Raw genomic sequence first — 26,541 nt, 5'->3', positions numbered from 1 at the left:
CATCAGTCAGCAGTGGTTAGCAACTGCACTGTGCATCAATTGTTCTGTGCATCCTTCTGTCATCATTATTATTTTCCCTTCCTTTTTCATCCTATTGAATTATCTTTATCTCAACCCATGAGTTTTACCTTCTTTTCTACCTGACTCTCCCTCATTCCAGTGGGGCAGTGAGCAAACAGCTCTGTGGTGCTTAGCTGCCTGCTGGGTTAATCTGCAACAGTGCACCAACAGTCTTCTTCACATTTGAAGCATCATAGGAAAAATGAGAAGGAATACTTACCTTCATGATATATTAGTCACGTATCTTAAGCTCCACAATATTGTGGATCTATTATATATACTTATTATTTTATTTTATTTATAATATAATAATAATATAATATATATCATATATTTGTATATATAATAATAAGTAAATAAATATATTTGTATATACTAATTATAATAGTATAACTGGGATACTAAAAGATATATTAATGACTTAAAAGAGCATGCTACAAACTGGAATACTGAGTGCAATACCCTGCCAAGCTAAGAACTTCAGTGGTCTAGGTGGCAATCAACACCCATTCCAAGTGAAGAAACTCTGAACAGAGATAAATCCAATGTGATCAGCCTCAAGAAACATGCTGCAGAATTTTACAGATGGAAATTCAGAATTAAAGCTTAGCCCTAAGGCTGTTATGCCAGGGAAACACACACCTACTCCAGCAGTAGCAATCTCAACATGGCAGATTCGCCCCACAGTTTTTCATACAAGGTTGCTTTGACAAGGAATCCCTAACTTGCGCTGAAGGCATCTCTGTGCTACAAAATACTGGATGACAGCCAGAAATTTAATGACCTCACAGCATCACAGTTTCTGACACAGTAGTCCTTGATGTCTTAGACTGCAAGAGAGGCATTACACACCAGGTTTCATTCACAGAACAGCTCTGTCAGTGCTGTCGCTGACCCAGTGACCCAGCCACCAGCATTCAAATCAGTTCTTATTAATGTCTATGGCCAGAGTCATATTTTCTTACCCTCTCAGTTCAGAGGGAATGAATAGGCAGCAACAGAACAATACTGATGTTTTCCTACTATTCATTTCTTATTCTCTTCTTCTACTGTCACTTCTTTGTTTTCTTCTACTGTCACTTCTTTGGTTTTGAACACTCTCCTGACTGGTTTTTTTCACTACCAAATGCCTCACAGCATATTTCGTTTATTATAAAGACTAATGCCTTTTCTTTCCTGTAACTCTTCAAGATTCCTCATTAAGATGATTTCTTCTACTCCTGTGAAAACAGTAACATATATGACACAGAGAAGAGACAGTCTTTTTTTCAGTGACCGCTATTCTAAACACGAGAAGTAGAATGTTGAAATCACAGAACAGAGTGTAATACCAGCCACGTGATGCCTACTTGATCTCATTTTCCTCTTTCCATCAATGAAGAAGTCCATTCCATCCCAAATGTCGTGAAAGAACTGGCGTCTTTACAGAAGAGCTGGGCAGGGAAAGTCATGAAGCCTTAGAAGAGTTAGTTTGGAAGGGACCTCTGGAGTAGAACCGTTTCGTCAAAGCAACAATAAGTGAAGATAGATCAGGCTGCTCTGGATCTTATCCAGACATCACCTGGTCTAAGGAGCCTGCTTTGATAGGGAGGTTGGACAAGATGATCTCTAGAGGTCCCTTCCAGCACCTACAATTCTGTGAGTCTCAGAAATCCATTAAGAAGCAAATTTTCAACACTTGTCTGAATTTTATGAGAGCTAGAGCACATCTACTTCTGTTTGTAAGCAGTTGCCTTTATTGAGGTCCACAAAGCTGGGACAGTATTCCAAATAGATATCTATTTCAGTGCTGAATTATAACGACAACAATAGCCAGCATTTACCTTCACCTGCTATGGCTCTGATAATAATGCAAGCCATTACATGCTCAGCTTTCACTGCCACAAGAGCACACTGCTGACCAATAATCAACTTGATAATATATGGCTTCTTGCACAAGACACCTCATTTCCAGAGGGCTATTACAGAAAAAGGCAAAAAAAAAAAAAAAAAAAAAAGGGGGGGTGGGGGGGGGGAAGGGGGAGGATTTGAAGGTAGGGTTTGGGGGTTATATCTGAATTAAGATGGCCAGAAAGCATAACACAGCCATTGTCAGAGCAACATCTGTATCACTGGGAGTGGTAGGCAGATATAGAAATCAATAACTGAGGAACTGGAAGATGCCAGACATCTTGCAGACTGCTCACATGTCACATCTGTCATAACAAAACCCAGCTTTACATCTGACAATGACTTAGGAAAAAGAAGATGGCTGTATGATCTTCATGATTGTACATCTCAGCCCTACAAAATATACAATGCCAACACTAAAAACATCATCTATATTTGAAAAGCTATCTTTGATCTCTTCAAACTGAAGCCTCATAGTGACAACCATATTGCCAGTAAGGAGGATCAATGGATGACAGCCCAGAAACTTCAGTTGCAGAGCTTCAGTGCAAAATTGTATCTTTGTTCCCAGAATCTCCACTGTCCACAGGACAATAGTACAAAGCTTCTCATACTTTGGGAGTGGTTTAACCTATCATGCTCCCACTGATTTTATTACTTTATAGCCCCACACTGCAATAAAATAACTGCATAAATACAATTTCAAGACAGATTTGAAGGTTGAATATCACCTGAGCCCAGCACTTCGCAGTAAAGTTTTCTTTTTCTGTAGATAGTTCTCTTCTTTCTGCATTCACTGTAACTGAACAAAACATATCCTACCATTTCCTCACATAGATAGCACTGTGGAAAGAAGAGGAAGTGAAATAATCCTACAAACTTTCCCCCAGACAGCGACTGAAATCCCTGCAGTTCAACAGCTTGAAGAGATGTTACCAATAGTAATATTAATACCCAGAGAGACTACTTTCCTTTCTGACACTGCACTCTGTATTTTGAGCAGAGGATTCAAAACCTGCAGCATAAGCAAAGCAATTGAATGGCTCCATTTATTATTTTTTTTTAATCCAATTTCCTATTTATTGTTCTACAGGTTTTTTTTTGGAAGCAATGAGATCACACTGTGGACTGACAAAAGAAATTCACCCATTCTAAGTTTACTTCTCAAACAAATACCAAAACAACACGTACACGCCAGTTTCAAAAGTCTGGTGATAAGATTTATGGCACATCTACTTCCCCAATATCAACGTATGCATGAATGAGGTCCTGGAATTTGAACCTCTCTTTAACCAATATCACTTAAGAAGCCAACACCAGCAAAGCTGTCTTCTGAGTAAGTGAGCAACAAGAAAGACTTTTTTTTATCTAACACTATTAGAGTGCACAAAGTCAAGTTCAAGGCAGACAGCAGAGATCCGTGGGAGCAGAAGTTTTGGCTTTCAGCATGTGCCAGCATCTCAGCTTCTCCCACAGCAGGACACTATCAGACACTGCCATCAGCACATTTTAACAAAGCAAAATCAGGAAGAGAATCGAATTGTTAACTCACATGTGAAGCAACAGGTGACCAACAACTTATAAACCGAATACTCAAAGCAGAACACAACCTAGCAACTTCTGCAGTGCCTGAACAGAACAGGTTGTAAGAAATCAGAGCACTTCGTGACTCTAAGTTTAATCTCCATGCAGGGATTTACACCCTCGTGTTCTCCTACTGGTGCTTTATCCCCCTATAATCCAGAAGATGGAAAATGGGATGTTAACCTGTGAAGGATACACACTATTGAAACATTCTGCTGCTCCAGCTTACAGAAACCCATTGCGTTCTTCACATACATCCAAAAAGTGTCATTGCTTAACATCGCTATGGAATAACCCCTACTTTGTTGATACTCTCCTACCAAAACAACTGTTTTTAAAGCATTTCTGCCGCACCCAACGACAACACCGAGGCAAATCAGCAGTTTTGCTGTTCGGTGGAAAGAAGCAGAGTCAGGGGGGGTGTGAGGGAGGCTGATTTCGTCCAAACCCTAGTTAAACCTCCAGGAGAGCCACGCTGACAGAAGCAGCCCCACAGACAACCGAGCCCGGCACCCAACGACCCCCCTCACCTGCAGTTGAGTCCTCAACTGCTCTCTAGGCACGCCGACCAGCAAGCAGACCTCCAACAGGCCCGAAGGCAGCGCATCCTCCATGGCACAGCGAGGCAGAGCGGACGGGACACGACAATCCTCCACTGGCTCCGTCCCTCAGGGCCGCTCCGCTCCTCCCAGTCGGCCGCCTGAAGGGGGGGCCGCTGCTTCACCCGGCTCTGAGAGCCCGCCTCTCCCCCTCTGGGCAATGCGCGTTTTGATTGGCTTTTCGCCCTGTCGTTCTTGACTGTGACCAATCAGACACATGAAAGATGACGGGGCCGGGTGGGGGCGGGTCCTCACCGCTGGTTGCCCGCTGCTGTGAGGCGCTGAGGTACTTCCCGCCCTCGCTGTGAGGGTCCCGCTCTTCGCACCTCTTCTCCACCGGGAGAGCCCTCGGGAAAGCCATTTTTCTTCTCAACGGAAGCTTAAGCCAGTTTCCCGGAGGGTCTGATGGCACAAAAAGGCTGAGGTGCCTCTAGCTTGCTCCAGTGCCTCTTAAGAAGCGAGTGAAGTCATGGCCTGGTGCTTTGATAAGAGGTGCTGTCCTCCTCCTGTTTGCTTCAGGTGACTCAGCAGTAGTATGTGGCTGGCATTGAATTAGAGTCACGTTTATGTAACACGTCATAGTTTCGACGAGCTGTAACCACAGGGCTGATGGCAGTCCGTGGGATGTTTTCACCTCAGAAGGTTCTCAGTCGGGGCTGCCCACGCAGCAGAGAAACAACTGAAGGGACTCTGCTTTCTTTTTGAGCTGCTCAATACACAATGAGTCACTACCTATTGCCCGCAAGCTTTTACGGTTTCACCATGATTTATATGAGGACTAAAGGAATTTCCTTTTGAAAATTAATATAGACATCATTTGTATTCTGCAGGTTTATTCATACGGTGCTCAGTTCACTGTCTTCTCTTTCACTTACAGTTAAGATGACTGCACACCTATATCACTGTTGCACAGCCACATCTTTCTTTCAATGAGGACTGAAACTCAGAGCACTGCTTCCTTCCACTAACTGGACCACAGGAGCACCCATTTCTGTGCCCATGTTACTGCACAGATCTTTATTTAAGTTTTTATTCGGTCTGGTAAGAACTACGTGCTCTAGGCAAAGAGAAGACAAGAAGTATGCTGCTCTAAAGTGTGTCATACTAACTCTTTGCAGTCTAGAGATCCATGAAAAAACACACCATCTCAAGTGTTTAAACACTTTGGCTGTAAAATCTTAGTACAAATTCTTGGGTAGGTGAAAGCATTCATTTAAACAAAACTCAGAGAGGTCAGGTTGTAATATTCTTTCCGACTTCAGTGTATCTCTGTTTTGTATTCCTTCTTCCAGAATAATGAAGCAGAAGAATTCCACGGATGTGCTTTATTGGTGCATTATGTCATTTCTTTCATTGCCAGGCAATGCAAATTTACATTTACATACCTATATTAGCAACCAAGCAACCACTTGGTAACTGACTATGCAAATTGGATTATTACTTTCAACCAAGGGTCCTGCACAGTCTTGAGATGTCTTTCTCAGGGTTTCAGATATTTATTCCCAATTCTTAATATTGCCACACAAACCTTTTTATTGACTTAAGTTTTGTCCAAGTGAGTACAGTGACTCTGAGCTCAATATTATTCTGTGGGAGCACACTGGGTTCAGCAGAAAGACATCAGGAGGAAAAGAGGACAGCTTAGGGATCTCAGCAATATATTAACAGTACCATTTGCATCTTCTTTCCTTTTTACTTAATTTGTCTGGTTTGCACTACCACTGTTCATGGTACAAAAGAAAATTCTTTATAACATTAACTGTGATTTACCACGTGTATCTTTAATAGTTCATAGATAAGTTTCACTGACATCAGAAATATCCTAATGCAAGACCAGCTTTGACAAAGTACCTCCAGATGGGATTTGTACTGTCCACTAATTGTACCTACTCACCTACTAGAGAAGTCAGCTACCATCTGCTATTTCCTCACAGTTCTTCAGCTATGAAGAGCTACTCCTAATTTAAACTTTTGTAGGGAAACATGCCCCTTAACGTTCAATATTCTTTGATTTGTAGTGTTTCACCACCACTCTGAATAAGCTAGTGCAAGTGCAAAAAAAAGGAGACAATGATGTCCATCATTTTTCCCTGGGAAGGGAAAGTGTGTGAAGTATGGACAGATCCCAGAACTGTCAATAGTAATCTTTTAACCTGCAAGAATATCTAATTTAGTATGTTATATACAGAATATTTTTCAGATTGTATTATGGTTGTAATTAATTACCTTAATGTCTGTCGTCTCCTTTGAAACATAAAGGTAAACTGAGCTACACTGAATGAGAGTAGGATATGGTAAGGAGATAAGAGTGCCATACCAGACACTTGTGCAGCAATGTTGTCTGACTTAAATTTGTGCCCTACCAGGGAGTGACAGAATGATAATGAGGTCAGTAAAATCTCATCAGCCTCACTGTAATCCCCTAATTTAATAAAAGCTTCTGCAGAGGGCTGTGGGTAATGTGGAGTGCAAGACTGGTAGACATTGGTAAACTGGAACAAACTCAGCAGACTTGCCAAGATAGGGCTGGAGACTTTCTCTGAGTGGAGAGGCTAAGAGAACAGGGCTAGGGAAAAGATGGGAAGAGAACTAATAGCAGGCCTGGGACCTCCAGGGAGGTCATCAACATGATAGCCAGGCTCTTAACTGAGGTGCACAGCAGGAAATGGAGCAACAGAGGCCATACATTGAAATCAGGAAAGTACTGAATGTGTCTGAGGAAACTTCATTCTAAGAACAGTGAAGCACTGGAACAAGGGCATAGAGATGTGCCATGTCCATCTCTGGAGGTTTTCAAGAAAAGACAGAATCAAGCCACAAGCAAATGGATCTGAACTGACAGCTAACCCTGCTCTGAGCTGGATTTTGTCTAGAAACCTCCTTCCAACCTAGATAATGCTGTCATTCTCAGTGATTCTCTGTATACAAATTCAGCAAGAAGGTTAAGAATTCTTTGAATAAAGGAAACAAAATGCTAGAATTCCAGTAAACCGAACAGGGAATATCCTCAGCCAATTGTACAGTCAGTGATCTTTCTGTTCAACACAAATTATTTGTTCTGTGACAGGGTAACTGAGCCCCAAGGAAACAGCTTTTGGTGTCAATGCAACATTTATTCCCCATCATCTCTATATTTCTCTTAAATTGACTGGCCATAATTTCAGTTTTCTACTCAAAAAAAGGTCTGTTGAAAATTCCTGAAGGAAAAAAGCCAGCTCTGAGCTTTATCACATGTAATAACATTACCTTGTCTGTTTTGGCAAAAGACTGGATTAACATGAGTGCCCTGAATACTATAAATATTTTGCATTGTAGATATTGTGAGATATTCCTGAGGCTACAGCAGAGCTTCTTCTTGAATCTAATCACTACAGGGTCAATTTTAGCAGTGTTTTGTTTGCATGGAATGTATAACATGTCCCTCAAAACTGACTTGCTTAACATGATGTTTATTGTTCCAATTATTTACCTTCTGGCACAGTCTCAGACAGCCAATGGTTTTGATAGTTTAACAATTTTTTTTAATAGAAGCGTTAAGATTTCATAACATTTGTCTTTTTACCAGAATGCTGTAAAAGAAGCTCAGATTCAGAATTACAGAAGTGGTGAGAACAAAAAGGAAAGGTCAGAAGTGCAGAGAGACAGAAACTCAGATGAAATTTTCAGGTAGAGTATTTTTTGTGTACTAAATTCTTGTGTACATCAACCTAAGAAATCTTAACATACGTAAGTACAGGTACCTTAATTCATAACTATGAACTGCTTTTTTTTTTGTAAAGGAAAATACTTTCTGTCTCTGAAATCTAAAGAACCTCTCAGGATGCTCCACTTTGTTGAAGTCTATCAGCAGTTCCTAGCTTGACAAAAGCACAATACAGTGAACTTCTTCATCAATAGTTAATGCTAACTTTGTGAAACACATACTAAAAGCCAAACACATTCCCTCTTGATCTATTTGTATCTGCCCCTGCATCTCTCAGTATGAAAAAATAGCACATATAGTTAAAATGAACTTTGCTGTGCATAAACAAATTTTCTCTAACCTTGGGGACTGTTTAAGTACAACATTGTTCATTTTAAATATTCACATTTCAACATTTTTACATAAGATTAATTTGGGTTAAAACAGAAACCAAACAATTGTATTTTCCATATAAAATAAATAGCTTCCAAGTGAACTCATTTTATCTCTAGATAAAAAATGTATCAAGAAAAAACACGATATGGCAGCATACAGCAAGTCTCCTTTATTGCAGTTGAATGTAGAACAAAACGAAGATTATCTGTAGGCATTAGCCAGTATGTTTATGTATACCATGAGATCACATTAGTATCACAGCACTTCATGCTGGTTTTCCTGGTTTGCTAGCATGGAAAGCATCGCTCTGGCCTTGTGAAAGCCATTTATCAGCACAGTAGGAATGGAAGGTGCTTAGAACTGGTGAGGAAAGGTTTATTGTGGGCAATCGTGCTTTACCAACCAGATTGCCATCCCTTTCCTTTGTGTAGGAAGTGGAAGAAATGGATGCCCAAAGAGGCTGTGGCTGCCTCATCTCTGGACGTGTTCAAGGCCAGACTGGATGGGGCTCTGGGCAGCCTGGTCTAGTATTAAATGTGGAGGTTGGCGGCCCTGCCTGTGGCAGGGGGTATTGGAACTTGAAGATCCTTGAGGTCTCTTCCAACCCAAGCCTTTCTATGATTCTATGATGAAGCTTACTTTCTTGCAAGGCTTTGATAATCTCCCAAAGAATCCTTGCAGCAAGCTGTAAAGACATGGATTACATAGGTGGACCTCAAGCTGAAAACTGGCTGAACCATTGAGTTCAAAGGGTTGCAGTGACCAGCATGAAATCTGACAACTGGTCATGAGTAGCATTCATCAACATTGGATATTGCAGCTAATAATACTTAACATCTTTATCTCTAACACTGCCCATGGGATGAAGGACAATGTCAGCAAGCTTGTGGATGCCCCTATGGAGGCAGAGGTTGTAAGACAGAAGGACTTAGCTGCCAGAAAAGAAGGCTAAGAAGAGATCTAACTAAACCTATCTGAAGAAAGGTTATAAAGAAAAGCAACACAGGCTTGTTGAGAGGCAAACAATGGGAGGATGGGAGGCAACAGCCAAAAGTTGCAGCAAGAGGTTCTGCTTGAATATAAGGAAAAATGTTTTCACCATGACAGAGATTAAACAATAGCCCAAGTTCCCCAGGGAGGCATTGTAACCTCCTTCCTTAGAGATTTTTGAAACTTGGCTAAATAAGGAGCAGAGCAATCTAATCTAGATTTGAATTTATTGCTGTTTTGCAACGAGTTAGACCAGTAACTTCCAATGGTCCCTTCTAAACAACATTTGTCTTTGATTCTATAATTAACTAAGCCCGTATTGCTTTATTTGCATCCAAGGGTCCATAGAGAGTTGAAAGTGCAGCAGAGAGAGAACAAAGTTCCAATATTTGCATAACTAAACATATCAGGTACTTTCAGGTGTACTTCTACATTACTATAAAAGGACTATATTTAAATGTTGCCCAAGACCGCAAATATAGCAATTAGATACATACTGCTACATCACATGTGACTGAAAACGGACACATAACCTCCTGTAAATAAGTAACTGCAGTTTACTGCATCAAAATCCCTGATTTGCATGGGGATGTCATGGGGCAACTTCTAGCATGAGAGCAGGCAGCCTGTACTGCCCCAGAGCCAAGGAGGATTCTATGCACAGCTGGTGGCACAGAGAGAAATGACTGTAGTACAAACAATGCCCAATAGTCTGTGTTTGTTTTCCATGTTACATTTTTCCTAATATTAAAATAGTGCAGCCATATTATGGGTTGTCAAACTCGCCTGACAGTGTGCCCCCACTGTCTTATTTTCTACAGTTCTTGTTTATTCCTCCGTAACAACACTTCCAGTTTTCTGTAGGGTATCCTGTAAGTTAAATTACAGAGACAATATTTACTAAGGTGAATTATTCATCAAAGGTATCAGGCTTTCTTTTCTGGCACAGCTGAATCTGTTGCCATCTTTTCTTATTTCAATTTATCTGTCTTCGGCGTTTGGAGAATTTTTCAAGGTTGATTTACTCAAAACTTCTAAGACCAGAAAACCATCTAAATACAATATTTTACTCAGTGAAATAATATAATCTGACATATGTGGAAATTACTCAAAATTATAAAAGAAAAGTCATACTCCACAAAGATGAACCTTGCTTACTTTTCTGTGTTTTTACAGCATATGCAACCTCAGGATTCGAGTCTGGTCACTGATGATATTATAATAACGTACAGAAGCATTCATGATAACTCAGGCTAGAGTTAGAAGCTAATTTATTAATACATTCACAGAGGACAGATTTATTTTTAAATCCTAGCTGAAAGATCCAGACTTCTTTTGAGTTCTCAGATTACGTAGACCAAAGGCTTCAGCAACTTTCTTATTAGTTTTGTTCTCATCCACATATTTTACATATCAGTAAGCTCACTAGCTGATCTTTTTTAGAATTAAGTCTTCAGCCCTCAGTTTCTTCTTTAGGATCAAGCCCACACAACTCATTATAGCATTGCAACCTTAGACTGTAAATGCCTCAGGGTAGCAGGCATTTCTCTGAGTTTAGTACAGTTATCCAGCAGAGCAGGGCACTGATCCAGGGCACATGGATAATAGCAGTAACTAATTGCTTTCTGGTATATCTTTGTTAAAATTCTGCTATTGTTTTAAAAGGAAGCTGGTTTACATCTTTCAGCAGATTGCACTTCGGCCCCTTCACCAAACATCTGGAAGTTACATTAATATAAATTGTAAAATATATTATTCTTCAGTGTCCCATATTGAACCAAAAGAGAGGTTGTTTTTAAAACATGCTAGGAATATGGCACACACATGGCACTACCATGTGAGACATTCTCTTTCACACCTTTCTTAAGACAGTGCAAGTAGATCTGTGATCAAGAAGTGGAAGGTGTGCTGATAGAATCCATATGTCTTTCATGAACAGAGTACATGCTAAACTTACAAGAAAGCAGCATTGTTTAATTGAGAAAGCACAGTAGTGTAGTTCATAAATGAATCTATGAACAGGTTTTCCTTCTAAGTCTGTTCTTTAATTCATATTTCCCTGAATTTTGTCCTGGATTTAACATGATTCTTGTTCACAGAAATCTTCTTACAGTGATTTGCTGCCAATATATTGCAGTGCCAGTATAGTGTTGATTGACTTGAACAAGATACAATCACCTTTTTATAATGACATGCATGATTACCCCTGCAAATAACATCATTATGATAAAGACTTCAAAAGGAAAGAAGGTAATTCACTTACGTACTGTCCAGAAACATTCAGTCTCCTGACAGGAAGCAAAACCTGAAGCTCAATATGGAAGTCTTCAGAGTTACTGCAAGACCAATCTGAGTTAACAAGGGATGAATCAAATTAATAAAGCAACGACTAGAAGAGTGCTGCAGAGACTGTGCAGCAGAGTATATTAGTATGTTATAAAGGCTGCATGTATTTAAAATATATATATATATCTTTAAAAAGCAGTATATTTTCTTTTGGAGAAAGCAGCTCTCAAATTGAGTTGCCAAGTGATTCCAACTTATCTAAATCTTGTAAAATAATAACAGCCAAACCTTCTGTTCTTCAGTACAGCCAAGAGCAACCTTTAAACGTAAATAGCACAAAAGTTTTGGCACTAAGCAGAGTTTGTAATTCAGCACTAAGCCAGCTGTAGGGTCTCCCATGCAATATTTTTGTGCTCTACTTTATTTTTTTGAAGTACATTAGGGGGCCTTAAACACCCTTGATGCTAAATGTCCTAGAGACCTATGGCATAGTCTCTTCTCTGAAGAGCTCAAAAAACAAAAAAGCTAAACAGTGTGAGTTTGTTTTGTCTTTATTCTCTGAGTACAGATGGTGTTCAGTTCTTACTAAGTTAAAATAAATACCAGAACTTATATATAGTAGCTACATCCTCCGGAAAAGTGATTGCATAAATATGCAAAATTTGCAGCCTTCTTTACATATTAATTCTAACCACATCTCACCCACTTTGTCAGACGATGCTTTCCCCTGAGTATCTTTCACTACCAGTCTCATTTCAGAAAGCAAAACCAGTTCTAGACACACAAGCAACTTTCTGATCACAAACCATCCATGGCTCTGGCTACCTCTGTAGCATATGACAGAGCTCAGAAAAGCTGTGCTTACCCCTCCAGCCAGTAAGGAAAAGATGAAGACTCAGAGATGGCTACTGCCTAAATAACAGCTACTGATTTCTTCTTTCCCATTCTCTTCAAGCTACAAAGAGCAAACCCACCTCTTTGCAACTTCCCTCTGAGTTTTCTAACTCAGATCTTCATAAAATCATTTGAGTTGGAAGGAACCCTTAAAACATCATCTAGTCCAACTCCTCTGCAATTTACAGGGACACCTACAGCTACATCAGATGCTCAGAGCCCTGTCCAGTCTGATCTTGAATGTCTCCAAGGATGGGGCATCCACCACCTTTCTGGGTAACTTGTGTCAATGCCTCACTACCCTCATCATAGAACACATTTTCCTTATATCCAATCTAAATGTCCCTTCATTTAGTTTGAAACCATTTCCCCTTGTCTTATCACAACACACCCTGATAAAGAATCTGTCTCCTTTCATAGAATCATAGAATCACTAAGTTTGGAAAAGATCCACAGGATCATCCAGTCCAATCATTCACCCATCACCAATGGTTCTTGCTAAACCATGTCCCTCAACACAATATCCAAACGTTCCTTGAACACCTCCAGGGTTGGTGACTCCACCATCTCTCTGGGCAGCCCATTCTTTTTGTTCTTTTCATTCTCTTTGTTCTTATAGCCCCACTTCAGATATTGAAAAGCCACTCTCAGGTTATCCCAGAGCCTTCTCTTCTCCAGGCTGAACAGCCCCAGCTCTCTCAGCCTGTCCTCATAGGAAAGGTGTTCCATCCTTTGGATCATTTTCCTCCATAGCCCTCTTTTTTCCTTTTGCATTGTCTTTACCGTGCCAGGAGGCATAAAGACTGGACCAGGCATCTGTCTTCACTCCATAGGATGACAGTATTCAGATTTCTTACAATGACATTGAGCATATATTTGAAAATGAAGGTTTTTATAGGTATCCTCTGTTTTCAGTGCTTAGCATATTTGTTAATATTGTTTGCACCCTAAAGCACCACTCAAAAGCCAAAAAATTATTTTTCCCTTTTGTCATATAATGAGACATTTTCTGATTTGTAGCAGGGAGGCATGCAAGGTTTGTATAAAAGATACAGGCCAGGAAGGAGGCTGAGGTCACTGCTTTTTTCAGTTACACCTCATTTACTCTACATAACATGTAACTTTTACCTTTTACAAGGGAGCTCAAAATGGTCACTATAGAAGTCATTGGTACTTGTGCTCCATTGTACCTAAAGCCATCTGAATCCAGACTGCTAAAGAGTCTTTGCCTTAAGGAACATTTGCCACCCTTATTGCCCATTCCACCCCAAGGCAGATCAGATGCAGTAAAGGATAACTGTAAGGATGACTGCTGTTAATGTGAACGTTTTCCACTGCAAACTGTATGGATGCCAATTCTCTTCAAACACAGTTCTAATTTCATGGCATTCATCCACTCTCAGTAATAACGAAGTCTGAATTGCAAACCAGGCTCTAGTTCCCACTCATGCAATCCATCCAGTTTTTCTTCCTTATAATTGAAAAGGAGAGGTTGTGAAATTTTCATTCCTGGGAAACCTAATGCAATTTCCATGTTAGCCCTGCTTTGAGCATCAGATTTCACTAGAGATCTTTAGGGATCCCTTGGAATCTGATTTTTTTTTCTGATTTCTTCTCTTTATAAAAGCAGGTGGAGTGAGTGCTTTGGTAGCAGGACAGCTTCAGGGGTTGGCCTCCATGAAAAGAGACCTCCATCTCCAACAGAGCCATTGATCTCTGAAATACACCTGCTGCACAATGAAGTTGAGCCCACAAAACAGTGAAGTGGACTCTGGGAAACAGAAGGATATTATGAGAATGTGTTTTTATTTTTAACCAGCAACAAATTAAATCAACCTTCCCCAAGTTGAGTCTATTTTGTCACCAATAGCAATTGGTAAGTGATCTCCTTTTCTTTATTTCAACAAAAATGTTGCTGCCATGCAATTTACTGGCATTAGGAAACAGTGATAAAACTTTAAATTGTTATTTTCGGATCTTTGCTGTGAGTGTTGATGTTTTGAGTGCATAAAAACAAGCATGATAAATGAATGCAACAGACTTTTTCTCAACAGGATTAAGAAAAAAAAAACCACAGCATTAATGCAAAGTAATGGCAAAACAGAGTTGCTTAATTCAAACTGAAGGAATGGCTCACTTTCACACACAAAAGCAAGGTGTAATCACTCTTACCTCCCTTCACTGCATGTATTTTCTTTCCTAAATCTTAATCTTCTGCCTTCACTAGTGTTTGCTTTTTTCCAGAACGAAAAAAAATATCTTCCTGGCAGCACTGAGTATGGAAGGAATAAGGAAAGTAACAGGGAGAAAGCTGCACGCGTTTACTAGTGAGTACTCTGAAAAATAATGAAGTACTGCCTAAGCTTTTATCCTATTTGTGTTGATAAAACCTGCTTTGAATGGTTCAGAACTGGGCACTTGCAGATCAAGAGAAGCAAAGCTCCGAACACTTAGCAGCTGCTTAAAGCAGAGTTACAGGCCCAGGTGACAGCTGGAATTAGCTGGAACAAGTGAAGTATGTCACATTAGATTCGCAACATCTAATCTAGCCACCCTGCTTGCAACATATACCAGCACTGGCTGCACTCAAAGAATAAGGAAAAAAAAAAAAAAAAAACAGGAGGTAAGTTTATAAGCAAAAAAGCTTTTTCCTGGGGAGGAGAGAGAAGATGCTATATTATTATTGATTGTTTTAATGTCACAGTTCTTTATGGCACATTATAGACATGCATGGTCCTACCAGAAGGAATCTGCCTTTACAAATGTGTGCAGATACTCAGGATGCAGACCATTAAATTACATAAATGTAAACAAAGGTATGGTCTATTTTTGATGAAGTAGTGGTGTGAGCTAATTGGCATGAGAAATAATCATAGCTCTGTAACTAGAAGTTCCTTGCCTCCAGGACTACTCCAAGTACCCAGAAGCTGCTGCAGTTGAATTTCTGAGTGCTACTGCCATTTACTTCATGCATTAGCAGACCAAAGCAAATCCTTTCCCTCCAGCCTGTCATGATTTAGGATTTTAGATATTGCTTACACAGAGGAGTATGTAAAAATTACCAGTTTTAATGGAAGGTATTCCTATTGGTCATAACATCTGTGGAACAACTTAGACCAGGATTCAAATAGACAGTGGGATGAGGACATAGCTGAGAATAGAGGGAGCTCAGGGTAGATTTCAGCTCAGATACTTCAGTTGGTACCTGAAGGCGGATGTGATAACCCCCAGCATAACTGTTCCAGTAACAGTACAGAAATAAATACAGATTGGAAGTTGCAAATTTCTAAAGAAGAATTTGCGTATCTGCATTTTTTCAGTTACAACTGAGGGAAAAAATCACACAATGTAATTTGTGCATTCAGTACTTAGGCTGTCAGAATGATAAACAAAAACCTAAATTGTTTAGGTTTTGTCACCCATTTTTAATTGCCAACAAAAAGTTACTAAGACTAGCAAATGGCTGCCTAAAAGATTAGTCTTAAGTTTATAGTTCTAGTGTACTAAAAATAGCGAAATCCCTTCCCTGCCAGCCCACTGATTGAGTAGTTGAGTAGTACCAGCTATTATTTTCTGTATGATTAATAATAATGCAGTTATCATTAAGTTTATAAATAAAATACACGTATCTGCATAGCTGTTTGCCCTGACTCATCTCTGTAAGATAACATGAGAAAAAACATGCACTGCTTTTATTTTTAACAGGGAAGCAGTGCTGGCTGTAGATGAACTACATCATGCCTTGACATTCAGAACCCGAGCTGTTGTCTTCTATGTTTTGTCTTCTGTGAAGAAGAAAACGTGTAATAGCACCACAAACTTATTTTTAGCCACCTTATTACCTTGTTCCACCTGTTCAAAGCAAAAACATCATGATCAGGACAGGTAAGAGACTGGGCCAGATGTACAGGGGTGGTTACCTTTCATCTATTTCATGCAATTCTTCATCTTCAGATTTAATAAATGAGGACTTCCTGTTTTCACACACTGTACAAGCATTAACTCAAATTCATGCCCATGAAGGAGCAGGTAAGAAGCATTTCACAATTTCACCATTGAAGCATTTCACATTTCACCGTTTCACAAATAAGACAACTCAAAATTTGTCAGTTCTTAGGGAAAAAAAAAATCAATTCTTAACTGAAGTTGCCATATATATGGCAGCTGGGGCTAGTGTTAAATGAAAACTTCGAAAGGACACATTAGTATAAAAGCCAGACCTCTCTATCTACTAAAATCCAGCTGACTTATCTTCATTTTTGCACAAACTACAAGTATATTTTCTTCTATCTTTGGAGTATATGTACATCCTAAATAGAGGCAGAGAATTTCCAAAGCTGCTGATTTTGATTATGCTCTTATACATTGAGTTTGAAGTACCTAAATGAAATTTTCCAAAATTTCAAACTGCAGTTGTAGTGAGTATAAACTGGAGTTGTATGGCCATCACAACTTCTCAGAAACCAAAGATACCTATGAGGAAACTCGGGGGTAAATTACCCTTTCTCTGAAAAACAGAAGTTAAACAAAATGCTGGTGAAGTGTGGACTTCCCTTTCCCCATACTGTTGGTAACAGAGGAAAAAAAAAGCTTAAATTTTGTGTACTGTGCTAGCATGTGTAGTGACTGAATTCAAAGTCCTGTCTTCTCCTAAGAGCATACTTGGAGTGAACTGTCTTACAAATGAGGTCAGGATTTCCCCTACCACAAACTACTCCTTTTATCTTCCTTATTATGCACAGTATCTTCTAGCTAAGAAAACCCCAGCTTTTGTCCACTTCTATTTAACTCTTCCTAGGCCTACTTCCATATTTTCTGAAAGCAAAACTAAACAAGAATTTGATTTTCACTATGACTTAATCCTATTCAGGTTTCACAGAGACTCGGAAAATTTTGATGATAAAATACCCGAACAAATGTTCCCACAGCCACTGAATGAGTTCATACCTGAGCCAGCCTGAAACTAGAGCCTAGGACTTGTTAAATTAGTTCCCTATAATACCTACACAGATCTATGTAAATGCCTCTCTTCAAGAGCAAGGAAATACTTCCCAAATCAGACCTTCCCAAATTGTCCTTAAGGAAAAGAATGCTGTTTTCTAGCTCTGAAGGTCATAAGGAGGTGGCAGGAGTTATTTCAATTGGTAATGACAGAAAATATTCATTCAAATACATTCAGCATATCAAGTGGCATTTTAAAACCCCTTTAAGGATGAGATGGACACAGCTGCAGGCAACTGCTTTTGTCTAGTGAAGAGTAGGGCATGGAGAGGTCACATTTGCTCCAGCCTGCATTATCTTACACAAATTATACTAGAAAAAATATATCCAAAGGCTTCTTGAGAAGATTAGATTTGACAACCTAAAATTCAACTATAAAAATTAAGGCATAGAAAATCCTGGATGTTAAAAAATAATAATAATTAAAAATATTGACATCAATTCCAAAGAATAAAGATTTGGAGGGTCTGTGTTTCAGGAAAGTCATCGTAGCTGCTGTCGCATGTCATGAATAACTGGCTTCATACAAAGTCTTTTTCACAATGGTCCTCCCTATTTTATCTCTGCTGCAGGCAGCAGACAAAAAGTATTCAGTCAGTGGGCTCCATCAGGTATTGGCTTTAAGGAGCTTTGTGAGATTAAAAGCAGAGTTCTTTTAAAAGATACTGTGTTTCCCAAATAATAGCTTTAAAATCTAATTGTAAGTATTAATGAGACATGTTTAAGAGAAATACTGGTTTTAGGTATGACACTTCCTTCAACGTAACTACATCAATCTTGCTGAGATAGGCTAACTTCCTTGACAGCAACGTGCTGACTGTAGACTTGCTGTTTATAGAACTTCTTTTATCCCAATATGTATTCTCTCACCCTAAGTGAAATGTCTTTTCCTGAAATAAACACACACCAGCTCTAAATTCAGAGCAACCACAACCATATTTTAGCCATTGCAAATGAAAACAGAACCCAACCTGATACAGCAGAGTCTGCAATGGCTAAAAAATCCCTTTGTCAGTTTTCATATTAATAACCTCCTCCGCTCATACCAGAAGGTTATGGCCCAGCAGCTTCCAATTTCTTTGCTTATCACCTGCCTAAAATCACACAGCCTTTTCTTAACATGATTCTAAGCCTTTTCTCTGGAATTATTAGTTTAACAATCCTCCACTCTGCAGTGGTATTTAAACACACTCAGACATGCTCATGAATTACCCTTCATAACCTCCATTATGAAGTCATGGGTATCATACTACACAAATTAGTTACTGTTAGATGTTCAAACAATCTATTTCGTGCTTTCTCTCATGCTCTTGGCTTACAAAAATATTTACAGAGCTCTCATTAGCTTTTGTCAAATCCTTCCTTTTTTTTTTTTTTTTTTTTTTTTTTTCCTTCTTTGCCACAATGCAAAAGCCTTGGCAACAGCTTACATCCTGTGCTGCCTGCCTATCACACTGATCAGTACTGCCTCACTGCTGCCTTTAATTCCCCTCAGTGAGCTGTATCCATCTGTTGTTTCTTGTCATACATCTCAAAAGCAATTTGGAGCAGGATTACCTTTTCGTTTCAGATTTTTATTGCTTCATTCACAATGGGATCAGGTTTTTTAGTTATGAAATTCCAACATATAATGTCCACAGTAGTGAGGAAAAGGAGAGATAGACAGGAAAGTGCCTAAAACACCCTGTGATGGGCGGAAATCAGAGTGCTGACCAACCTTCTCTGTTTATATCCTTTTTCTTGCAGTTATCATCCTCCTTGCTATAGAGGAAGTCCAAACATTCTAGGAAGGATGAAAATCCAATTTAAAACAGGAAGGTAATACTAGGGGGAAACAAAGTTACTTATCCAATTTACCGTGAGCTTCAAAACTCTAGCAAAGCACGTGCAAAACATGTCATGGCTGCTTTTAACCACTAGGAGACGTATTCAGACCACCTCCCGTTTATAACACACATGGCGCATTTTAGTTTTTACGTCAAGGGAACGGTAAAGATCTTCTCTCATCCAGGGCTGCAATAACCTACAGACTATCCATCCTCGTGTTTGGGATTGCCAAACTCCTGGGACACCCAGGAATGCTCAGTGTGTCTCGATCTGAGCTGAGACACAAGCTCCAATGCAACACAAACTCAAATTTCTTCACTGTCCCAGACTTTTGAGTGCAGTCAGCAAGAACAGACATACTAACAGAGCTCCAAATTAACAGGAAGTCACTTCAGCTGAAGAGTCCATTGTCATTAATGACCCATCCTATTTTCACAAAGCTCTGTGTTCTTCTGCAAGGAGGAGCAAACTTGGCTTGGCTAGGATTGTTACTTGCTATGGGTTAATGGGCTTTATTGCCTGCAGCTGCCATAAAACCTGAGGATATTGGGTGTTTGACTGTTGTAAATATTAATTCTTGCAAAGCTCCAAAAATGTCTTTGGGAGATCTTGCATGCTGATGATAATCATAATTTCAAGGCTCATATATCACAAATTTCTTTAGGATAGTTGCAGAAAGACTGGAATCTTTTTATCCAATTTCAGATTGACCAAACAGGCTTCAGAGGGGAAGAGCTTCAACAATGGGAGGGGAAAGAAAAAAAAAAAAAACCTCAACAAAGCTTTTCCTTCATCAGTTATCCCTCAGTTAAGTTCTATCCAATGTATCAAGTTTGCAGGACAAATTCACAAAATTGTTACATAACTCCAAAGCTCAGAAAATTATATAGAAAGTAGACCTTTTGTTCACTTTTTCATTATGCTAAGAAGAATATAACAGATAAATTTATATTTAAAATGCACATGCAGTTTTTGCAATACACTTTTGAGAGCAGAAGCTTGTCTCAGTATTTTCTCACCCATTACAGATGTGAATGGGGAGATTTCACTGGTTAATGCTTTGAAAGTTATTTAACTTCTGTATGATGTAACATCTACAGTGATACATAAAGAATAAGCACTGAATAAACACATAAATAATGATAAAATTTAGATGAAATTTAGTTATATGAGGCTTAGCATTTAACAGCCAAATGCCACTTGCTACAATTGCAGGAATGTGCATCACTGTTGAAAGGCAGCATTTTGACATTGTCTAGCCTGGGGAAGGAACTCTCTCACCCTCCAGAGACTGAGCCACATCCTACTGTGGAAAGGAAGAACTTTAGTGATAGGCTTGTTTGGTTTTTTTTTTCCTTAGTCTTTAAAAGTCCATGAAACTGTTGTAGTAACTATTTCATAGAAAAAAAAAGCACCAAAGTTGTCTTTAATGAAGTGCTTGGCAGCAAAGTGGTCAGTGTGTTACGCTTTAGACATAGGCTTGAATATTGCTTGGCTAAAAAGCTGAAAGTCAGCTGGTTCAGCTATCAGTTGTACCCATTTGGTCAAACAAATAGATGAGCCAGCAATGCCACAGATGCACACTGGCCAAAAAGCCCTGTGGTCACTTCCACACTCCCAGTGTGTCTTCAGGGCTGGACCTCATTTCCCAGCTTTCTGTGTAACCCCAAGGTGAATCATTTCACCTGCCAGCCACGCATTTCTCCCCTGTGAAACCTTCCTTTATCCCTGGGAAATTGCTTCCTAACATATGCAGGTGCTTTTAGAAACTCTGATTAAAGAGGTAAATTCAGATGTTTAGAAGTAGTACGTGAATAATCTCAGAGATTTGTACGTATGATATTGACACACTGACAGCTTTTTCTAAAAGGAAGTAGTGTCATAGCCATGGATTGTGGGTTTGTGTTTGTTTGTTTTTAAGATAGCTAAATGCAAAAATCTTTCCAGCAACATGCAATAATTTTGGAGCAATAGCAAACCATGGTTTCCTAGACTTGCACTGCTTTCCACAACTAAAGAAGAAAAAGAATAAGAAAATCATAAAATATGATTCACATAACTGTTTGAGTTGGAAGTGACCTTAAAGGTCATCTAGTCCAACTCCCCTGCAATGAACAGGGACACCTACAGCTACATCAGGGCGCTCAGATCCCTGTGCAGCCTGACCCACCCATCACCTCTCTGGGCAATGTGTGCCAGTGCCTCACCATCCGTATTGTACGAAACTTTTTACTTATACCCAGTCTAAAACTCCCCTCTTTTAGTTTGAAACTATTTCCCCTTCTCCTATCAAAAAGCACCCAGTGAAGCTTTTCCCACAGCAGCAACACCTATGAGATGTCCATCACACAATGAGTCTCAAACAAAGAACAATTTGATAGCCTTTACCTTGGTAAGGATGGTTGCCTTTACTTTGGCAAGGATGCTTACAGGTGTTTTCACTTCAACCCATCTACCTGTTTTCACAAAGGCGGGATATTTCTGTTCAAAATTTTGCCTTTCTCATTGAAAACATTTAAAAATTATTAGCAAGAAGGAAACCAGTCAGAAATCATGCAATTAATTTAGCCAGCATCAAAGAGAGGTGTGAAACCACAGCTCTCATCAGACGGGGTGGAAATGCTCTGACAGTCAAAAATAACAATTTTGTGTGAAAGTTGCTTTCCAGGCATTGCAGAACATCCAAACCCAACTTTTTCCTCTGGCATCCAGCCTTGAATGGATTTTTTGCTCAGCTTGTGTATGCTGTAGCCATTTGCAGGAAGCACCTACTGCCTTTACCTGATTTCCATTACAAAAAAACAAGAATAGATTGGGTAAATTTGGTTTTCATTTCCCCACTTAGAGAAATTCTGTAGGAAGGGCATAGAGAAGGGCTGACAGCTTCCTGAAGACAAAAAAACCTTCTCTGGCTCCTTTCCCAGTAGAAAAACATTCATTGTCATGCTACTAATTGCGCCACACACATCTGTACCTTTTTGTGCTTTTTAGGGAGTTGATAGCTGCTGCAACAGATCCAGCTCTTGTGCAACTGCTCTCCCTGCTCTGCAGGGTTAATGTTTGCAAACAATCATTTGTTTATGCTCAGCTGCATGGACAATACAGACACAGTTATATGCAAACAACACCTCGCCTTGTAGGCATCAAGTCACATTGTATGCCTGATCTTAAGAATAAGTCATGTACAAATACATCTCTGGCCCATGTCCAAACCCCCACTTACCTTCCCAAGTATGAATAAAGAATGTTAGATAGCACCGGATACCTAAATCAAACCTCTTCTTAGTTTTCTTGAAGGACTGCAGCTCCCTTTAGTCTCTCCCAGCTCACAGGTTGGAACAGCCATCCTGCTTCCGAGCTACATTAAAAGGCAGCACACTTAGGCTATGTCTATAGCATAGAAACGACTTCTAACAGTGGTTCAGAGACTTCATCCAGATTTGGCAGAGCCTGGCCCCCACAGCCTCGTAGTCTAGGGTAGCAGGTGGCCTGAATTGCTCTCATGAATTCACTATGCCATATTACTCCATCTGTCACAGGCACCATAAGGTATGCCCACCCCACATACTAAGCCTGCCACACAGGGTGGGCTACCCAGCTGGGGCTGTGTCTGCCTGTGGGTTCCTGCAAGGCCCTCGTTTCCCCACCTCCTGGATCACTGAGCAGAGCTGACAACTTGAGGAGCTCACAGCTGAGCAGCTCAGTGCTATCCCAGCTCACCCCATCAAACTTTGACTTTTTGGTCATCTAAAGACTCACACCCCATGGCTTGCAGGTAGAAGTTTTACATGGTGATCAGCAGACCCACTCAATTTGTTGTGAATCCTCTTAATTTTGCTATGTGCTTTCTGCTCTGATGAATTTTCCTGAGAGTGATCATTGCCAAGCAAAATTATGTGGGTAGTGGGGTCTATTAACCAGAAGTACTTAACAACAAGAACTTAAAAATTATATACATTTAGATCTGTAGAAGAAAGGAAAAGATAAGGAAGAGAGAAAGAAAAGTAAAGGAAGAAAGACAGAGAAATAGAACAAAAGAGAAGAAGGAAGAAAGAAAGGAAGAAGAAAGGGTGGAAAGAAGGAAGGAAACAAAGGAAAAGATTGAAGGAATGAAGGAAAGAGAGAAGGAGGAGATGGAGGAAGGGAGCACAGAAGAACGAAAGATAGAAAGATAGGACAGAAGGAAGGAACAAAGGAACTAATGATGATTAAGTGTATCTTCCAAACCGTACATACCATTACCACTAGTCTGAGATTCAGAATGAGGGAGATTGTTTATACACATTGCTCAGAGCATTGAGGGTGTCTGAGCATCATCCCCCCATTTGACAGGCTTTGAAATGTTATTGCAATTTGAATATCCTGGCTAAAGGTTGCAGCACTTCAGATGCACTTTTTAACTTCAAAAAAGGCAGACCTAGCAGTGCAAATTAGTCACAGCTATGGAACACCTAAGAAAATACATTAAAATTAGAGCAAAGCCTTAGCTTCAATACAGTTTTTTCATTAGTTGCAAACTGCAGCTAACATTTTTTATCTGTTTCCTGTTTATGTTCTGAGAGAGAGACTTGCTGGATATTCTCTTCAACCAGGAGCACCTGAGTGCTTCATCCCAAGTTGTTCTCAGTGATAATAATTTCTCTCCTTGAAAATTTAGGTCAAACTCCATATCCACTTCTAATAATCAAATCACAAAATCATAGAATGGCTTGGGTTGGAAGGGACCTTAAAGATCATTTAGTTTTAATGTAGGGAATTTTCTAGAATCTGAGCTATATTCTTTTTTTCATCCATCGATGTTTGTGTTATCATCAGTGTTTTCCTGCTGTGCGAGCCTGCAGCAAAGTCCTTGCTATTAAACTCTTACCTTCTAAGGTACAACAGGGGAGGAAATGTGAAGGGAAATGCCCTTTTTCTGATCACATGGAGGCCTTGAGAGCTGAGGCAGAACCAAGCTGAAATGCAGATGAAGTCAAAAGGATGCACACAAATGCCAGACCTGTCTCCTCTCATTGCAGCTGGAGCAGGATATTTGGCCAGGAAGGAAGCCACCCCCTTGTCCCAGTGGGATTTCCCTATTCTGCAAAGAGTTCTACTGGGATGTCCACCACCCCCACCGCCACCAGCTGCTGCCTTGCTGCTGAAATTGCTCTTAAGTTTTATGGGGATCTAATCACAGCAAAGGGTGTTGGACAGATATACCAGCCTGGGCAGCATCTGGCTGGGATAGGCAAGGTGTAGCTGCAATATGGAGTACAGGACCCCTGGTTTGTTGTTCAGCCCTAGCACTATGCTAAGGGAGGATTTCTTCAGGCTTCTCTGGGCTATGGTAATTAGACCATATCCAGATGTTGCCCAGTGATGAACTCTGAAGGAGAAAAGAAAATCATTGCTTGTTTTTTTTACTAAAGGAAGAAGTTTCTTTTCTGACAGCTGGACTTGGTTTAAACAACCTTACATCAGTTTTAAAGACACATTTTGCTCATGAAGAGATCGTTTGAACTAATTTCTCTGAATGGGTTCAAGAAATGTGTAGATGTGGCACTGAGGGACATGGTTAGTGGGTATGGTGGTGATGGACTGATGATGACTTGGTGATCTTAGTGGTCTTTTCCAACCTTAACGATTCTATAATTCTATGATAATTCCCATTTGGAATGCACCTACCAAGTGCAGTGCTGGTGAATTTGCTCAAATTCAGGGCTGAAACCGGAAACTCTGTGGTCATACAGTTAAAGAAAGCCAACAGCTCTACATGTTTTACACTTCAGGAGAGGTGGCAAGCAATGTCTGTAGTAGATTTAAGTTGCTTAAACTTCATAGTTTTGTAGACTGGAAATATGAGGTGGGGCATGACAAGAATGAACGACCATCAGTCAAAGGGTCTGAGCAGAATGACTGAAAATAACGATTTGAGCTAGAGATCCTGAAAAGAAGTTGGAACAGGACAAGACCTCAGAGATATCCTTCCTCCTAGTCCAGCTAAGCCTGACTACCATCCTACCACAGCTGAGATATCCTAATTGAGCTATTGCTGTAAGAATGTTAGCTCACTCCTATTTCGCAGATGTGCTTCTTTCTGCCCCTACCTATCCTATGAGTAATTCCCTTCTGATGATGCCCTGCATCATGTCTCATATGGCTTCTAGCCAGGCAGTGGAAGACACAGCACTAGATGCTTCTTGTTATGATTCTGGAGGGACTCGAGGACATTTGGAATTTTTCTGACAGCATTATCACAGTTCCAACTTCAGCCTTCATTGTCTTCCATGGAGGTTGGGCTTTCCTCTGGGCAGGAACGATGCTGGAGCACTGTGAGCAAAAGCTGGGAAGTTACCAGGAGAGGAAATGCTTTGAAAATGAGATCTCCTACTTCTGTGCAGTGCAGCAGGCTATTTTAGGACCAGATTGTGTCAGAGATATGGCTGGGACAGGATTACTGCAGCTGCCAAAGGAAATGCTGTTGTATCCAAAGCTTCTCAGCTCATAAGGCACTGTGCACAGACAAGAAACCCTCCAGTCTCATTGGTTTCTCTTCTCCCCATTTGGCAAAGCCTTTGGGCTCAGAAACCAGGAGTTTCTGCAACCACAGGCATTGGTTTACAAGCCCACCACTTGCTCCTTCCTAGATGAGTAAGGATTGTACTTTCCTGGATGAATAATGATTTCCCCAAGAACTCTGAACTGTAGCAAGAAGAAAATGTTGAAGGAAAAGACAAAACTCCAGCAGTCCTGGGTGCATTTAGCAACATCACTTTGAAAACATCAGCTCCCATGGATGTCACACCCACTTGTCTGCATCAGATTCAGTGATTACTCCATCCAGCTGCATCTCCCCAGCTATTTAAATGATGTCAGATAATTAAACGTACTATGAAAGCTGGTACAGTACATGTCACAGCTCTGCTGAGTTTCACCAGAGACAATTCCACTGAAATCCTCAATTTTAACTTTTCTCCTGAGCAATCTGTTGGGTCTGACAGGCTGCATGCATCACCCAGACTTTCAGTGCAGAGGTCACATCTGCAGAGGTATCAGCCTTCAGCATGCAATGCCCAAAAGCAATCGCAGCAGCGTGACTCCTCCAAGCTATGTCTTCATGCTACGAGCTGGAAAAGCTGCAAGCCACACGGCAGGGCCCTGCAGACCTTTGTCAGACAGTACACTGAATGGTCGCTCCAAGAATTACCTGTGGATTTATTACCCTTCAACATAATTTGAGAAGAATGTTGCCTTCTCTATTCTTGTAGAGATTTACAGCTGCCTAGAAACTGGCCCTTTTTCTTTTTTAATTGAGTGATCTGTCTTTTGGGGGAATATTTTATTTTGTGC

The 26,541-nt window shown here is 40.1% G+C and overlaps 1 protein-coding gene and 1 long non-coding RNA gene across 9 annotated transcripts in view; one reads left to right on the top strand and one right to left on the bottom strand.

Annotated features, from left to right (window-relative positions):
• DENND3 (DENN domain containing 3) overlaps nucleotides 1-4,273 on the bottom strand; it is a 38,631-nt gene extending 34,358 nt beyond the window's left edge. The window contains exon 1 of the mRNA XM_031591277.2: nucleotides 4,065-4,273. Coding sequence (XP_031447137.2) covers nucleotides 4,065-4,148 — 84 coding nt within the window. The 5' untranslated portion in view covers nucleotides 4,149-4,273. The remainder of the gene's footprint in view (nucleotides 1-4,064) is intronic.
• A 99-nt stretch (nucleotides 4,274-4,372) lies between these two features.
• LOC116227777 (uncharacterized) lies at nucleotides 4,373-23,616 on the top strand. Of its 8 annotated transcripts, none has more exons than XR_016465376.1 (7): nucleotides 4,373-4,419; nucleotides 5,011-5,174; nucleotides 7,699-7,799; nucleotides 14,009-14,257; nucleotides 14,626-14,708; nucleotides 16,087-16,266; nucleotides 19,129-19,945. It is a non-coding gene; the product is annotated as an uncharacterized LOC116227777 (long non-coding RNA). The 8 variants fall into 8 exon arrangements; XR_016465375.1 differs by lacking the exon at nucleotides 4,373-4,419 and adding an exon at nucleotides 4,547-4,625; XR_016465372.1 differs by lacking the exons at nucleotides 4,373-4,419; nucleotides 5,011-5,174 and adding exons at nucleotides 4,567-4,652; nucleotides 20,425-23,616 and having other exon boundaries at nucleotides 19,129-19,200.
• The last annotated feature ends 2,925 nt before the right edge of the window (nucleotides 23,617-26,541 follow it).

This window comes from Phasianus colchicus, chromosome 3 (genome assembly GCF_987193195.1).
Source record: "Phasianus colchicus chromosome 3, bPhaCol1.hap1.1, whole genome shotgun sequence".
In the NCBI taxonomy this organism is placed as follows: Eukaryota; Metazoa; Chordata; class Aves; order Galliformes; family Phasianidae; genus Phasianus; species Phasianus colchicus.
The sequence above is the reverse complement of the archived record's forward strand: the minus strand, read 5'-3'. Positions and strand labels throughout refer to the sequence as shown.